This window comes from Anarhichas minor, unplaced genomic scaffold (assembly GCF_050575085.1).
Source record: "Anarhichas minor isolate MPS153535 unplaced genomic scaffold, ASM5057508v1 ptg000040l, whole genome shotgun sequence".
Lineage (NCBI taxonomy): Eukaryota > Metazoa > Chordata > Actinopteri > Perciformes > Anarhichadidae > Anarhichas > Anarhichas minor.
Genome location: NW_027466486.1, coordinates 9,159,293 through 9,176,413, shown reverse-complemented (window position 1 = coordinate 9,176,413; position 17,121 = coordinate 9,159,293). Strand labels below are relative to the sequence as shown.

Here is a 17,121-nt window from a genome sequence, read left to right as displayed (position 1 = left end):
CTGTCAGAAAGCTGCATTCAGTTACAGAAGAGGGTTCTGTTAGATGCCAGCACAGCAGAACTGCTCAAGGAAAGTAGACGGTTGGGTTTACCAACCTGCCTCTCAACTGCTGGTGTTGGCCAGTTTATTGTCTAATTTAAATGATCAACACTCCCAACAGTACATGCTCCAGCTTTGACTTCAATGATGGGTGAACACTCTCTTATAATTGCTCAGCTTTAGGAACAGAGATAGACATGACTGTATCCCAGAGGGCAGTGTGTTAGTAGTCTTCGCCTGTCATGTCTATAACAATTGTTTTGTGTTTGATCAAGATGAAGGCATGGGTATACCATGCCTTCCTGCTATGACAGCCTATGTTTGATCCCTTACAGGCAAAGAGAGTTGCCTGGTAATCATTTATCGTAATGGATTTGCAGTTTCTGTTGCAAAAATCGAGGTATAAGAGCACTCTACGTGCTCTAGTTGAAGTGGAGGGCTGAAGCATTATTTTTCTTGGTAGGGGAGTTTGAGGTGGGAGTTGGAAGAAAGAGCAGTTGGGAATAGTCGGGAGTGGTGGCACTGCGTAGCTCTCCTGCCGACTTTGTTTTCTTTAGGGAAACTAAAAGGAGCTTGTTGACCTTTATGTTACAGTTTCAGCGGGGGATTTCTAAAGGCTTTGCAGCACCCTTACAAAAGCTCTTGGCTGGGTACAAAATATTACATGAGAAAATAATGATTTGCTTATGAACGAACTGTATGGAATGGTGTTTTTTTAAAAAAAAAAAATTTTTAAGTTTAGCTACAACCTCAAGGCGTTTTTTTGTTGTTGTTTTTTTCCAGGGCCGCTCAGAAGCTGAATCTGTCCTCTAAGCGGAAGAAGCACCAGCCCTCACTGCTCCACCCACAGGAGCCCTCCATTTACCCCACCAACTTCAGTGGCATCTTGCAGGTCTCGCCGCCCCCTGCCCCGCCATGCCTGCTCCGAGCCGTATCCAAAGGGAAAGAGAACCCAGGGATGGGAAAGGTGAGAACAGACCTGTATCAGTGTACTCAAAGCTGAATGCCACACACACACACACACACACACAAACATACAGACACACACAGACCCCCATTTGAAGGGGGGAATGCAGGGTGGCGACACACTGGTCCACAGGCAGCGTGCCGTCTGGTCCAGTCCATGCAGATGTAGTCAGATAAGCCTCCTGGAATGTTATGAATTCATGCAGTTTGTGAGACCAGCGTTCCTCCGTCTGAATACAGAAAGACAGCAAAACTATAATCCATAAATCTGCGGTCACGTTGAACAGCAGGATTTCTAATTCCATGTTAGGTACAATCTGCGCTGATGAAAGTCAGGCTGGCAGCAATAGGACAGTCATTAAACGAAGCTGTATAAACACATCGCTCTTCCTTTGTGGTTTATCGGGTATTGTTTGTCTGAGCTGGCGTCCTGTATTTCTAAAGCAGAAGAAGTCCCCCAACAAGATTAGATCCCACCTGGATAGGAAGTGCTCGCTTCTGTTGCCAGGTATCCAGACGGTTGAGATTTTGCCACATATTGTAAATCTCCCACTGACACAAGGACTTCATAAAAAACCTGTTATTAACAAGCCCCCTCAAGCCCAGACCTGAGGTATACTATACATCTGTGCAGCTAAAGGGGCTGGTTTTAAAGGGGAAATCAAGATTTATGACATTGTTCCAAGCCTGTCAGGCCAGATTTTCAGGTTTTCTTATTGTAAAGCAAACGCATCAAAGTGCTTTGATCATTTGTCTCTGTCTCTCCTTTGCTTGTTGAATCACAGTTTCAATAACATTTTCAGTAGCCTACATGTTTTTGATTACGCCTGCGTCTGTTTCATATTCAACCTAAGATTTAGGTGAATGTCTTCTTTCCATCAACCGTATGTGGGTCACTTCCACTTTTCCACTTTTGACCTAGACACAGTTCTTTCAGGCATAGACAGTTGAGTGGGTGGAGGAATGCCAAGCCACACTAATGGATTTTGTGGGGGATCAAGGGACAGGGAAACAGGGCCATTAGCACGGAGTCCGAGGTGTGAAAATACTGTAGCCAATCCTCTGTGGCCTCCAGTATCTGATCCCTGCCAACATAAATAAAACTGAGACATTAGCTCGCCTGGTAGCCTCTGTCTTGTAGACAGAGACTCAGCAGTCATGTGTGGAAGCCCAGTTTAAATGTCATAGCAAATGTAATTTACTCAACATATGCACACGTCAGTCACGATAACAGCCCCCTATGGAGTACAAAGGCAGTTTGCACTTGGCCTGCAGAATGCAAGATGAATTCACTCATTGAAAGAAAGGGATTTCCAATGACATTGTTTCAGAATGCTGGAGCCCGAGTCTGTAGCAATATTTATATTCTAGTCGTGGGAAGAATGGGCCTTTTGTGTAGGCGTGAAGAAGATGGAGAGTCCCAGGCTGAGTGAAATAGTCCTCTGTCAAAAAGGGAAGGGAGAGTTAGCTTTATTCTAAGGTTTTTATTTCAATGCCTGAGAAGCATCATGGGTACTTTTTCAAGAAGCTTTGAAATGGCTCCGGCTTGAGTTCCCTATCACATATACGTGTAGGATATAGAAACTGTACAGCTATACTGCTATTATGCCAGGCGTAACACTAAACACTCAGGGGGCTGACAGGGACTCCAAAAGACTGCTATTCATATCCCAAGAGCCGTTTATGTCTCCCGTCAGTCACAGATATATTTCTGCCGTGACTTTGGGGATATAGTAGAGGGGTATTTCTGACCGTCAGATTGTAGAATCACAAAAGAAGGGGATTGTAAAAGGAAGTGTCAAACAGTCTGACATGCACAAGCGAGACCACACCCGCACAGACCACACACACACAGTACAGCATGGTAGAGGCAGGAAATGGTGAAATTTAAATTCTATTGTTAGTAAGAGGTGCCACTCTACACAACTGGCAGAATGACCTCACTTCTGTAACCATGGCAATGACGTTAGACACGAGTGGGCTTGTCAGAGCAGTGCCGAACACTTTCAGATACGAGCCGGCATCCTTTTTAGCGTAACATGTGGGCATGATGAGCATGTACTGTGACCTGTGGAATGCGTTTTAGACTGTCAGGTCACTTTATGAATGTCAAGCCCCAGAATGCAACAGGGTAGGTTTTGAGGCTCTTCATGTGGATCTGCCATTTTCCAGGCAACAGAGGGGAGGGAGAGGAGGAGGAGGAAGAGTGAGTAGGTGGAATACGAGGGGGGGCCATATGCTCCCGCACTCCCATGCTGGTGAGCAGCTCCTTGTCCAGAAAAACAATCCCGCTAGAGGGATAATCCCCCAGCGTGGCGCTTCGCACGCATTCATTTCCACCACTATCTGCTGCGACTTTCAATACGCTCCTTGCTGCCTTTCACTGACACCATTAGGCGATGTGTTGACCCATCGGGTTCCCCAGTCAATGTGAGACTGAGTGTTTCCATGGCAACTGTCGATGTCCATCAACTCTGACATGGTGGATGTGATGTCAATGCACAATGCTGAGCCAGGCTCTGTTTGGTTACCTGTAACCATGCCTGCTTATGGACTGGGCAGGAGGGGCCAGTGCCTCCAAGCCTGAGGTCGTGCACGATGCCTAGGGGAAGTCCAGGGCCCTCAGTGCACACAGCACTAGGCCCCTGGGTGGTTATAGGGTCCCACGGCACCATGATCTGGCCCTGCCTAAAACCTATATTCAGAATTCCTACTATACATTTCTCCTCTTTCCTCTGATAGTGCACTGTTAGTAAAATATTTTAAGCTTAGCCTGAGATTTTTCCCTTCTCTGTGCTGAACCCGGAAAATGCATTCTTACTTCTCTCTGCTGAGTCCGTCTGCACATTTTTCCATGTTTTATGCTTTCTCACTTTCTAATCCACACGTTTGTTTCCTTTTTCTGTTTTGCTTATCTGTCTCACTCTGTGGTTTAGGTGAAAGTGATGATGCGTATCTGTCCATCTCTGGAGACTGCAGACTCCTCAGAGTCACAGTCCTTCTTGAAAGTGGACAGCAGGAAAAAGCAGCTGACGCTCTACGACCCAGCATCCAGCCCACACTCCAGTTCAGGACACAGGAGATCCGCCACTGTGGCCGTCCCAAAGATATTCGCCTTCGATGCTGTTTTTACCCAGGATGCCTCACAAGTAAGGGCCGGCAGGGGTTGTGTGCTACATGTGTGTTTGTGTGTGTGTGTGTACGACATATGTGTTTTTTTTTAAGGTGTTGTGTGGGAATTGAGCCTCTCAAGGGCAAATGGATGTCTTCATGCTGGCAGGGTGTGGCCAAGGGCTTAGACAAAAAATGCCTGTCTTGGGTCAGAGGGCATTCTTACCAGTGTGGGCCTAACAGCTGGGCCTTTTAAGCCCTCTGGGGAATGATTTGAATCCACCACAGTTATATCTAACCTCTCCTTTCATAGAACAGCTATATGTAACCTCAGCCCTCTGCAGCCCACAGCAGGCATACCCACTGAGATCAAAGACGAAGGTCAGATACATGTTTACTATATACTGTCTTGGGAGCAGACCGGTTCTGCTCTCTCTCCGCAGCTTAGTCTTACCCATAGTCTTTTAATGGAATGACTGGATCTTTATTTCTACCTAAAAAATCCGAGGTCCAGTATTTTATTCCCCGTGGTGCAGTAAACTCTAAACAGCTAAGAGAGCAGATGAGAGAGTATTGTGTCTCTGTAGCGAAGAGAGCCTTAGATCTTCTATCAAACCACCTAATAGGAGCAAGTATTATCCTAAGTAAGTTGCTGCTAACGCCTAAATGTTGCTGTTGCAGAGCTGAGGCCAAGCTGCTAGATTGTGCCGCTGGGACAGCGCTGCTGGTGGCTAACAGTAACAGCAAGCTGTTCTGCTGTTAGAGGCCTTGTTTGCAGTGTGATGTATGGGAAGGGGCCTCTGCTGCAGGAGCCTTGCCCCAGAGGACCCATGCTGAAACAGATTGCAAAAATGAGCCACGCGTTGCAGCACACACAAACAAGCATTAACACACACACACACATACTCTTGAGTGATGAAAAATACTGAAACCAATAATGTGATTTTAGTATAACTAATGCCAAATCATTGTTTAGTTTATAGGATATTGTTTTGGATTCATTGTTCTGTGCCTGTGTGAGAGTATTTCTTAGATGTGGCTGAATTGACTGTGAGGGGGCTTGTCTCTCTGTGTGTTTCTCCACAGGCTGAGGTGTGCTCAGGGACGGTAGCCGAGGTCATCCAGTCTGTGGTGAACGGTGCAGACGGCTGCATCTTCTGCTTCGGCCAAGTCAAGCTCGGTAAGCTCCTCCACTGGCAAGAGATTAGACAAGAGCCTTTGTTAGGTGAAGACAATTCTCATTGCTCTTTGTTAGCAGCACTTGATGTCCACAATTGGCTTAGTGGTGCACTGGGGTGAGTCAAGGAATTGGAGAGTGGAGGAAAGGATGGTTAGTGAGTCTGTGGAGGAGGGTGAGGGGAAAAGTGCTGCATCCAGGCTTCAGGGCTCAGTCTGTAATTAAAATCTTAGTAATTGGCCTGGGCTCTTAGGCTGAAGGGCTTGCTCTCCGCGTGCTGCTGTTTCCACCAGGTATAATTCTCCACAGAATTACTGCTTCTGGAATGGGTCCTTGGATTAGAGTTTTGTATTTTGCATGTACTGGATATTACCTCCTGGACATAAGACTCACATCAGCTATTATTCATTTTTTTCATCCACAGTTGTTAAACACAGTAACCCTCAGAAAATATCCAATGTTGGTGTCTATTTGTTCGACAACTTCCTGCCCACTCCAGACAGCTTGATGAAAGAAGTCATTTTAGTTTGAGCAAATAGTGAGTGTAGCTGGCTTTCAGACACAAGGCAATATTTTTATCCCCCCCCCCCTTCTCTCTTTCACATGTCCCCAGGCAAGACATACACCATGATTGGCAAAGACAGCTCCACTCAGAGCCTAGGCATTGTGCCTTGTGCCATTTCCTGGCTGTTCAAGCTCATCAATGAGCGCAAAGAGAAGACGGGCACACGCTTCTCTGTCCGGGTGTCTGCGGTGGAAATCTTTGGGAAAGATGAGGAGCTGAAGGACTTGCTGTCTGAGGTGTCCACCGGAAGCCTGCAGGAGGGGCAGTCCCCAGGCATCCATCTGAGAGAGGATCCCATCTGTGGCACTCAGGTGAGAGGCATTCAACCTCTCCACTCTGTCTTTGTGCAATGATCCTTTCATTCTCTCTGTGGGTTATACAGTCTTAGTCTGCCTGAGTATTGATCTTTTCCTGTCTATGATCTGTCTCTTCCTCTCGCTAAATTTTTCAACTTTTTCTTCTATGTGTGTGTATGTGTGTGTTTTATATCTCTCAGGACTTCCCAGTCCGCCTCGCTCTATCCTACCCGCCTCTCAAATCCTTGCTTTTGTCTCCACCAAACCCATCTGTGGTATTGATGGCTTTCTTCTTACCTTTGTATTGACTCTCCTGTCAGCATCCATCAGCATCTATTACCCGTGTGTTAGCACTAGCCCTCTTCAGCACAATAGAAGTGCTATTGGGGGATGGTGGAAGACTGTAGGTTTGAAGGCACTCACAGGTGTTGCTGTCAGATGTTGTTTTTTGGGGAGCTGTATGGACTCTGACTTCAAAGGCTGTGCAGTTCTGTGAAGCTCCGTCTTGCTCTTTTTCTCAACAGCCACGTGTGGGCTCCCTTCATGATGCCCCCTGCCTTCTCTCTCTCTCTCTTCTTTTCTCTTTCCCCTCCTCTCTTACTGTATCTCACCGCAACCATCATCACATCCATGGTAAGGGAAGTGCCCCCTGCCTCCTGCTCCACCATTACCTCTCCTAATCCTCCTCCCTCCCGTGTGCATATCTGCTGTTTTAATCGCCCCCGAGACTCGGGGGCGAGACTCGAAATGTGTTCCGGGCTCCAATTAACTGGCTCTCCTCTCTCTCTCTTCCTTCTCTCCTCCAGTAGCCTTTTCACATCTGTGCTCGTTCTCAAGCCCTATGTGGTCTCCTTTGCTCACCCTAACCCTGTTCTCTGTCTCTTCCTCCCCCCACAGCTCCAGAATCAGAGTGAGCTACGTGCCCCGACGGCTGAGAAAGCTGCCCTCTTCCTGGATGCTGCCATCGCCGCACGCAGCACCAGCAGACCCAACGTGGAGGAGGAGGAGCGCCGCAACTCCCACATGCTGTTCACGCTGCACATTTACCAGTACCGCATGGAGAAGAGCGGCAAGGGAGGAAGTCAGTACCATTAGATTACTTGATCTACAACTCTAGCAGTGTTCCAACAAGTTGCCACCTCGCATTTATGCAATACACTTATATGGTCATTGTTCAATTTCCCAATGCTTCTACACAAATCTTCTAGCATGTGTGTTGCAAATGAGTTCAAGAGCAGTATTATTTATTCGAACATGTCCTCTAATTATAGCTATTCAAAGGTGACCTCATTTTCACACTGAATAATCATAAGGTGTTTTATTTGGTGAGCTAGATTGCAGAAAAGTATACGTGTGAATGGAACATCAGACAAGTCCCTTATTTGCTGTGTTAATGAATGAATTGGTTTTGGTCTCTGCAAGACAGAAATGTGTTTGTATGCATATATCATGCTTTGATCAAGAGTGAATGAAGATTTGAAGCCCTGCTGACAGGAGTTTAATGTGTTGCTGCTACAGTAGCAATTACATCAGTCACCCACATAACAATGTGGAGCCCTGTGATTTTTACAATGACAGCCGATTCCCTCTTGCTGTATTTTAAATCAGTAGAAGGAGAATGTATTCGTGCCTCCTTGTTACCATTGGTTACACATCTGGTGGACGTTTACCAGTCAGGCTGCAATTTGGATTACTTCAGTGTGGGAATCTTACTCATAAATAAATCATACAGTTCTAACAAACAACCGTCTTGTCTGGGCTGAGCTGTGCCACTCCTGTCATCATGGCACTGTGCGTGAGGAACTGACTTCAGAGAGGGAGTGTCTGGGCTGTGCTCACCTTGTTCTTCTTCTGTTGTTGGCACAGTGTCAGGCGGACGGAGCAGGCTGCACCTCATCGACCTGGGTAGCTGTGAAAAAGTCCTGAGTAAAAGCAGAGACGGAGGGGGAGGCTTGTGTCTCTCTCTAAATGCACTGGGAAATGTCATCATGGCTTTGGCAAATGGAGCAAAACATGTACCATACAGGTAAGAAAACCACCATTAGTTTTACTGTCTTTATTTTACTGTGTTTTAGCTTCGGTGAAGTTGTGTCTATAAGTAGTAGTTTCAGGCAGGTTGCTGCATGTGTCGTCAGGCTTACATGTTTGCTGTGTGACAGTTTATTTAGTTTAGTTAGCCTCGTATAATAGCTTTCGCTAGTGTTGCACAAGATTATATTATAGTTACACAGGTATGAAGAGATTAATGACTCGTCGCAGAAGTAATTGTCAGCTCAGAGAATTCAAAATGGCTCTTCCTGGAATCATGTCAGCTACCTTTTATTGTCCCTTTTAAATATTACCTTGCCGTTTGCTAACAACAATGTAAATGCACCATGTAGGGACAGCAAACTGACAATGTTGTTGAGGGAGTCCCTTGGCAACATCAACTGTAGAACCACCATGATCGCCCACATCTCCGATTCCCCCGCCAACTACGCTGACTCACTCACCACGATCCAACTGGCATCCCGCATCCATCGCATGAGGAAGAAGAAATCTAAGGTACACTGACAAACTACTTATGGTTTGTTTATGGTTTATGAATATGGTTAAACATATGCAGTAATAAACTGTTAAATAAGTAGTAAATTAATATCCAGTGCTACATTCTGACAAGTAGGCATTTAGCAACTTAAATGAATACTCCTGCATCAACTGTGTTACATTTAATGTTGTTCATTGTTTATAAATGCAAAGTAATTGTTAATTTTAACATTATATTTAAGTGTTGCTATTACAGCAATTACATTCCTAATGTGCATGTGCAACTCTGATTGCATTCATCATATTTCATGCCACGACTCACGTCCCTAAATCTTTCTTCCTCCTGTAATTTTGGAGCTATTAAGCAAATGAATGTGTGAATGCTTCTGCAAATGAAAGATTATTAGTGCAGTAACTCAGAGCTAGTTTTTCTCGGCTCCTCAACGCATAATCATGTAATCAATACCACTGCTCAAGGAAGTGTGTAATGCATTCCCTCGGATTAGAGAAATATATGCTCCAGATAATTAGGTGGAATGACAGCATGTATTTATTTGGTATTGGTCGCAGGCATGATTATAATGCAGTCCACATACAGCAATTTGTATTATTGACATTAATTTCTGTGTGCTATTGATGTGCACTTTTAACCTTTAGATAAATATCGACTGGTAATGTCATAGGAATTAATATTTGCCCTACGATTGATTTTCACAATGAAATTTCACTATGAAATGAATCTACTAGAAATGATAAGGATTAAAATGGTTTTGCAAAAAAAAAAAAAGATTGTTACATTAATATTGTAAGATAGAATCACATTACTGTCATCACCCTAATGAGATCATTTTTAAACCCCCAAAGACTATCTTTTCTGCTTTAACTCTGCTTTTCAGTATGCATCCAGTTCATCTGGAGGGGAAAGTTCCTGTGAGGAAGGGAGGATCCGCCGGCCGCCCCACCTCAGGCCGTTCCACCCTCGGACGGTAGCCCTGGACCCAGATCTGCCCTCCATGCTCAGTGACCCAGACTACTCATCCAGTAGTGAACAGTCTTGTGACACTGTCATTTATGTGGGCCCTGGGGGAACTGCAATCTCGGACAGGGAGCTTAGTGACAATGAAGGCCCACCTGCCTTTGTTCCAATCATCCCCTCCCTGAACAGAAAGAAATCTGCAAAAGAGGGCCCTATGGAGAGAGACCAGTTCTTTAAATGCAACACATTTGCTGAGCTGCAGGAGAGGCTGGAGTGTATAGATGGCAGTGAAGAACCCACTGCCTTTGTTGGAGAGGGCAAGCGAGGCCAGGCTAGCCCCAAGACCGACATATCTGAGAGCCAAGGCTCCATTTCACCAAAGTCTGTTGCAAATATTTCCGACACCCAAGAGGGCACCTCACCCAAGCAATCCCCTAAATCTGTTTCCACACAACCGATTTGCAGTCCCACCACTAAATCTAAACTGGACAATGCCAATATGCAATGTATACCATCAGACAGAACCAGCGCTGATGGTGAGAAAGCCTTGGTTTCAGAAAGCAGAGTTAGCCCTAACAAACTAGCAACTGCCCCAGGGCCTAATTCTGAGCCTGTGGTGAGGGAGAAGGTGTACTTCAACAAGAAAGCTTTGCCCAAGCCAGCCCCACCTCCTTCCCAGCAGAGAGACTCCAGCAAGGAAAATACTGGCAATGAAGAAAGATCCAGCACCAGAATGCCTCCTGTAGGAATGAGCCACCAGGCTGTGAAAAGGAGGGATCCTTACACTTCCCCTCTGCTCAGAGCTCCGGTGGAGGTGTGCCAGGTGCGATCTACCTTGAGGGAAAGATGTCTGGATCGGGACATCCTTAGAGCCACTGTGACCTTGCAGCAGCCCGTGGAGCTGAATGGAGAGGATGAGCTGGTCTTCACTGTGGTGGAGGAGCTGTCTATTGGCGGTTTTGTAGATAATGGTCGGCCATCCAGCATTATCAGCTTTAACAGTGACTGCTCCCTTCAGGCCCTGGCCTCTGGTTCCCGACCTGTCAGCATCATCAGCAGCATCAATGATGAATTCGACGCCTACACGTCGGCTGTGGGAGGATCAGAGGTGAACATCGCAGTTGTCACACCCCTCCAGGAAGGAGCAGCGGAGTGTATAGATAGTAGGGGTTCATCTATCAGCTCTTGGCTGAGTGAGGTTAGTGTCTGCACCTTGGAGAGTGAAGGGGCTCATTCCACAGACGTCTTCCTTCCACAGGCCAAACACATGGGACCAGAGGCTGCCTTTTACTTTGACTCCCTGGATATGTTCCACTGTGTGTCCTCTCCAAGAGATGCCAAGAACTCCTTAAATGACAGTGGATTTAGTTTTTCGGAATTAGACAGTGATAGTGCCGCGTCAAGTAAACTATCCTTGACAAAGTGCCCCGCATCTCCGGAATCAGCCAAAAGCTCCCTCAGATTGACATCCAAAATAACTAAAGCTCACTCACTTAGCTCCTCTCAACTTCCACAGGGCCCCTCCATTGTCCACTCCAGTCTTCCCAGGAAGATAAAACCTACCTCATCCATCTCTCATAGTAGTAGCAGTAGCAGCAGCAGCAGTAGAGAGCCACCAAGGCAAGAGGCTAAGAAGGAGGATCCTTGGCAGCGTGTTGACAACCACACAGAGCCTCAGTTTTCCGACTCAAGCAGCACCAGCAAATTTCTCCGAAATCCCCCCAGTGGCATCCCTTCCAGCAAAACATCCAACAACAGCAACAGTGTACCTCGCCCACCCAAGGTGCAGGGGTCTACCTCATCCCAGAGGGTGGTCGATGGCTGTGAGAAGTCAGCCAGTAAGAATCCACCCAGCAAAATGCCTCAGCTGAGACGAGGTGCGACCACCCTGGGAACAGTGCCCGTCATCCATTCCTCCACAGACTACAAGGGAACCCAAAATATTACTGCTTCTACCACAAGCCTTAAATACTCCTCCCTGGGGAAAAACAACAAGGCTAACTCACAGAAAACGAGCAATCTCCCTAAACCGGGTTGCACTTCACCTCCCCCTCCTCCAGTGCGAAAGTCCAGTCTTGACCACAAGACTAAGATCCTGCTGCCCCAAAGTGCCTTAAAGTCAGCATATGGGGAAGCAGGAAGGGCCTTTGGGGCAAGGGCAGCTGTATCAGAGGATGAGCTTGAGGTACGCCACAGAGCGGACTCTACCAGTTTCAAAACCTCTAGCCTCAACACAGCCAAAGTTACCTCCAGCCTGAAGGCCAGAGGGCCGAGAGGAGAGGCTGGGCAGCATTATGGAAGTCAAATGTCCCTGGAAAGGTGTGAAAGCCTGTCCTTATTGGGTTCCAGACCCGCACTTAGTAGGGAGAATAGTGGGGCAAGTCTGGGAAGCAGCAGTAGCAAATCCAGCAGGACCATTCCGAGATTTGGTATTCCTAATTCATCCAGCTCTCCTATAGCTACCTGCCCATCATCCCCAAGTGGAGGCAGTATTGGCAAACTTGGTCAAGTAAAAGCCTCTGTAAATCCCAGAGCATTAGGAGCAGTCAATTGTAGTAAGGCACGCTCACTCTCAGTCAACAACTCCAAGGGCCTAAGCTCCTCCACCAAATCTTTGGCCACCCCCGTGACCAGAAATACCAATGCCAACCTCCCGCCATCGGGACGGACATCAGCTCCTCGAACCACTGCTGCTGTCAGCAGTAAGCCTGGGAGAGGAACCATCATGGGCACGAAGCAGGCCATGAGGGCTGCCAACAGCCGTGTGAGCGAACTGGCGACAGGCAACCTATCAGGCAAACATCTGAGAGGTTCAGGAGATTCAGACAGCGGGAATGACAGCGGTGTGAATGTGAGTGATGACAAATCCCCCATAGCCATGCTGCCCTCCCCGTACAGCAAGATTACAGCACCCAGGCGGCCTCAACGCTACAGCAGCGGCCATGGCAGTGACAACAGTAGTGTGTTGAGCGGGGAGCTGCCCCCAGCTATGGGCCGCACAGCTCTGTTCTACCACAGTGGTGGCAGCAGCGGATATGAAAGCATGATCCGTGACAGCGAAGCCACAGGCAGCGCTTCCTCTACCCACGACTCCATGAGCGAGAGCGGCATGTCATCTTCAGGCAGAACAAGGAGCTCCAAGTATCCCAAGAAGAGAGCAAATGGTGAGAAACGAATTTGGGTTTTAGGCTTTTACACGTATCAATGCAGGTAATATTCACACATATTATACTGATAATAGCAGTGTACTGTATGTGAGATGTATCAAACGGTTCTTGCCCGTGAAGTTCCACATATTGAAATAGCATCCAGAAATGAATGCCCTCTCAAAGGAAATTAGCCTTACAGCGGCTCTAACTTTATGAATCCATTCTCATTACATCCACGGATTGGTGTTTCATTGGATTTTCTCTCCTCCTGAATCAGCAGAATACATTATTCATACATATATGGGGAAATGATAATGAATGTTTCAAACAAGACGACTTCAAACTGTGTGATGATCAAATAAGATGAATTGAACACGAACAGCAGTGACCTGGTTCAGTTTTTTGTAGCCCTGTGTGTGTATATATATATATATATATATATATATATATATATAAAACCATTTGAATTCATGTGCGTTAAACCAACCTTTTGAATTATTGGGCTGTGTATCTACAGAATAGCTAACCCTGAAACCCTCATAAATATGCAATCACCACAACTCTGCCAACTCTGTAAGGCCTCTCATCCCTTTATATCTCAGAATGAGACTCATACATATATTTACTCATAAATCCCAGCAAATACAACTATTGTGTGTCACCAATGCAACTGGTGCCTTTCTGACTTTGTAGGCTTCCAGCGAAGACGGCTCATCCCGGCACCCCTGCCAGACTCCTCTTCCCTGGGGAAGAAGGCGGCCACAGCAGGCCAGTGGGTGGACTTGCCACCTATGTCAGGGCCTCTAAAGGAGCCTTTTGAGATTAAGGTGTATGAGATCGATGATGTGGAGCGGCTCCAGAGGCGGCGTCTGGAGGAAAGCACAGAGGTGAGCAGAGGGTCACTCCTGACTTGTTTTACATGGTGGTACAGCTTGCTGAACTCGTTTAAGATAATGTTTTGTCTGGGTCAAGGTCTCGTTAAATCTCTTCTTGCTAAGCCTCAGCCGTATTTTGCATGTGCGACATTGATGCCATGCACGCTCAAGACGTGTCACATTGACTTGCATTGTGGGAATGTCTTAGCTCACTTCTTCCCAGTTTCCTTTTAAAGAACAAGACAGTAATGCTATGTCTCAGACGTCTGACCTTCAGTCAGCTCAGTGGCAAATCGCGGAGTTTAAATGTCTGCGTTCAGATTCCCAGTGCTTGGTATTTTGGCAGCGTTCCTAAGGAATGTCAAGAGTTCAGGAGGCAATTACTGACGACGGTTAATTGGTTTAGAAATGAGTGATGACTCGGCTTACTGCTGACGATGGTGATGTGTGGGGGGAGTAAAATGAAAAAGATGATGTGAGAAGACCGTTCAAAGAATGTGTGATGAATGCAGGGGCGCCCAACACCAGCCCAAATCAGCTCAGCGCTAGCACTCATCACTGGACGCCTGATCGCTTTTTATAGCCGACTCCTCTTCTGTGGATCATTAACTGCTCCCACAAGTTTGCCGCAGCCAGACAGGGATTTGTTGAGAGACGATATTAAATCAGCTTCATGGTGGTTTGATTTACTTTCAATTAGGAAAAAATGATCTTAGATTTTTCTCTACCAGCCATCACTGCCTGAATGACGAAATTGCTTTTTACTATTTCAAAATTAGCATTGGAGTCTTGTGCATGTGCATCAGTAGCTTGTGTCTACAGTGTGTGTCTACTGTATATTACGATACTGTTTTCATATGCTATTCATTCTCTTCATATGCTGTCTTGTTTGACCATTCTAACTTGTTGTATCTGTTTACCCCAATCTTGTCTTCAGCAACCATTCCAGGATGTTGACAAGGTGAGTTAATATTCGGGGCGACTGAGGTTTCGTTATTAGCAACACAGGCTGTATTACGGTAGTTACATTACCATGTTTATTATTCACCCCACAGTGGAGAAAACATCATTTTTTACATCACAAAACCTAAACAATTTTTTTTCTCTTTTTATTTAGAGCAGAAGTTTAGCTTCTTAGACTTAAAAGAGGTTTTAATTGATTGTACTTGCTGTGCCAGTTTCAACTTTTTTGACTTTATACTTTCAGCAACTTCGGTCAACTGAACTTTTGAAGTAACTGTAATCGAACACCTCTCCTTTTCTCTCAGGGCCTGCTGTATTTTAACAGTAAGCTGAAGATGCTGGAGAGAAGGCAACAGCAAGTGAGGGAACTGAGGGCAAAGTACGAGGTGTTAATGGAGGAGCTTGAAGACACCAAGGCCCGACTGATGATGGACCCCAGCAAGTGGATGGGAGAGTGTAAGTGACTGCTAAATGTTCTTTTACTGTAAGTTCATATCTAAAATGTAAAAGATATTTGATGAAAAACCATTTAACCAAACATTCAATTTCCCCTTTTTTAACAGTTGAAGTGGACCAGAATTTGGATAAAGAGTCTCCAGAGTACCTGGAGGCCTTGGCACAGGCCACAGAAGAACTGGAGTTCTGTGTCAATCTATGCAAGTCCCGTGTCATGATGGTGACCTGCTTTGACATCAGCATGCCAAAATCTGGTGCTCAGGAGGGACTGTGTGAAGTCGAAGTCTGAGAACAAAAGAAAGTCGAGTTGGAGAAGTGAGGAAGTGAGAGAACAAAAGGATGATTAAATGTAGCAATCGGTCTTTAGATATCACTGGAATGAGGAACAACAAGTGACAGAGATGAGACGAGAGTGGATCTTCGCATGAAAACAGAGGAAATATTAACCACCCAGCTACAGTGCCTCGTTGTTCGGGACATGTTTTAATGGCAGAGAAATTAAACGTGAGCACCAATGCAGTGGCCATCACTTTCTCAAGAGTCAATGAACAACACCTGGAAGTGCCTTTTGTATTGTTTTGTTTTGAGTCATTATTTTTCATACGGTGCTGGTATCCTACGCATACCTTTGCAAACCCTGAACATATTGCTTTTAAGAAAAATATTTTATATTGCATTGTATAGTGTATTTATATGATTATGTGGTGTGTACAAATATTCTTTCAAGGTTAAAAAATAAAGAAGAAAAAAGAAAAAAGCAATAAGCTAATGTTATTGCGCTCCCGGACTTTGCCTTTTCTCTTTTTTCAAACCTCAGTCAGCATTTTATCCATGTTCATTCAGCCTCTTGCGCCTTATTTTAACTCTCTGGTTCTGTAGTTTTTCTAGATTTTCAAACTGGACTATGTTATCTCATCAAGGACTGCATTTGCTGTTGTCACTCAATGCCTGCCAGCTGGCCTGTGAAAGCTAGCAGGGTTGAGTGAATGTTTTTCTCTCCAGTTGCCTTGATCGAAATGGGTCTCAGTGGATGCACTAAGGTAGAGCAGCAGTTATGTTGGGTGGAAGGAAGGCTTATTCAAGCTGTCCCTGCCCGTGTTTATCTCACTGAAAATGAGAGATTACGCCAAAACACATCAATCAGAGGGCCACTGTGATGGATAGTGGGTGATTATTCTTGATTCAGCCACTCACTCTGGTGCCTCAATACAATATGTGGTCAAGCAACCCTGAGAGACTTAACCTTCCCTGTTACACTAGCCTGTGAGGATTGCATGGTGACTGGATACACTGATAGCACTGCTCGTCAGTGAGCCAAATTTCTCTCCGAAAGGGCTCGGACTGGGTGCTATCTATACACTGTAAAACAAAGAGAAACAGATGAAATAGCACAAGTCTACTGGCCTCTTATACAACACTTTTTCAAGTGCTACCAAGCCTCAGCTCTATGCATTCCAATACATTTACTGCAACTACTGTAAGAACCTCAATGCTGACTTGAGGGCAGCAACACAGTTTGGCCTCTTTTGTCCCCTGTTTTTTCATTTTTGTTTTATAGGCAAATCAACAAAGGTGATCCAGACTCGTAGACTCAAGAATTGTTAGTTTCCTGTTAAATGATGCAGTGAATAATAGCAAATGATCGTGACATGGTTTAGGAAAATCAATCATGATATCAGCTCTTTGTAGCTGCCAGAATGTGCTTGTTACGAATCAAACGACTGACACAGAGAGAACAAAGATGATCGGGAAAATGATTGTTGAGTAAAACAAACTGGCTTTGTTGTATTTTAATATGTTTGATTTCTATATCTGTTACAAATATGACTTTGTTTTCTTGATGTACTCTCTCAGGGCCTCTCTGAAGATGCTGCATGAGGTTTTTTAATCATTTTTTAAGAATAATTTCTACTCCATTTTTACCATTCTAATTTTTTACAATAACTTCAATTTTCGCTTATGTGGGGTAAGGCTCATGAATGAAATAACTATTACCAAACCAAGACCTTTTTTCCAAGAAAT

General features: G+C 45.5%; 1 protein-coding gene across 1 annotated transcript in view; it reads left to right on the top strand.

Annotated features, from left to right (window-relative positions):
- kif26ab (kinesin family member 26Ab) overlaps positions 1-15,652 on the top strand; it is a 64,196-nt gene extending 48,544 nt beyond the window's left edge. The window contains exons 5-16 of the mRNA XM_076107986.1: positions 823-1,006; positions 3,942-4,154; positions 5,203-5,296; positions 5,907-6,169; positions 7,052-7,235; positions 8,021-8,180; positions 8,536-8,698; positions 9,577-12,820; positions 13,499-13,692; positions 14,618-14,641; positions 14,949-15,099; positions 15,207-15,652. Coding sequence (XP_075964101.1) covers positions 823-1,006; positions 3,942-4,154; positions 5,203-5,296; positions 5,907-6,169; positions 7,052-7,235; positions 8,021-8,180; positions 8,536-8,698; positions 9,577-12,820; positions 13,499-13,692; positions 14,618-14,641; positions 14,949-15,099; positions 15,207-15,388 — 5,056 coding nt within the window. The 3' untranslated portion in view covers positions 15,389-15,652. The remainder of the gene's footprint in view (positions 1-822; positions 1,007-3,941; positions 4,155-5,202; positions 5,297-5,906; positions 6,170-7,051; positions 7,236-8,020; positions 8,181-8,535; positions 8,699-9,576; positions 12,821-13,498; positions 13,693-14,617; positions 14,642-14,948; positions 15,100-15,206) is intronic.
- Positions 15,653-17,121: the final 1,469 nt, after the last annotated feature.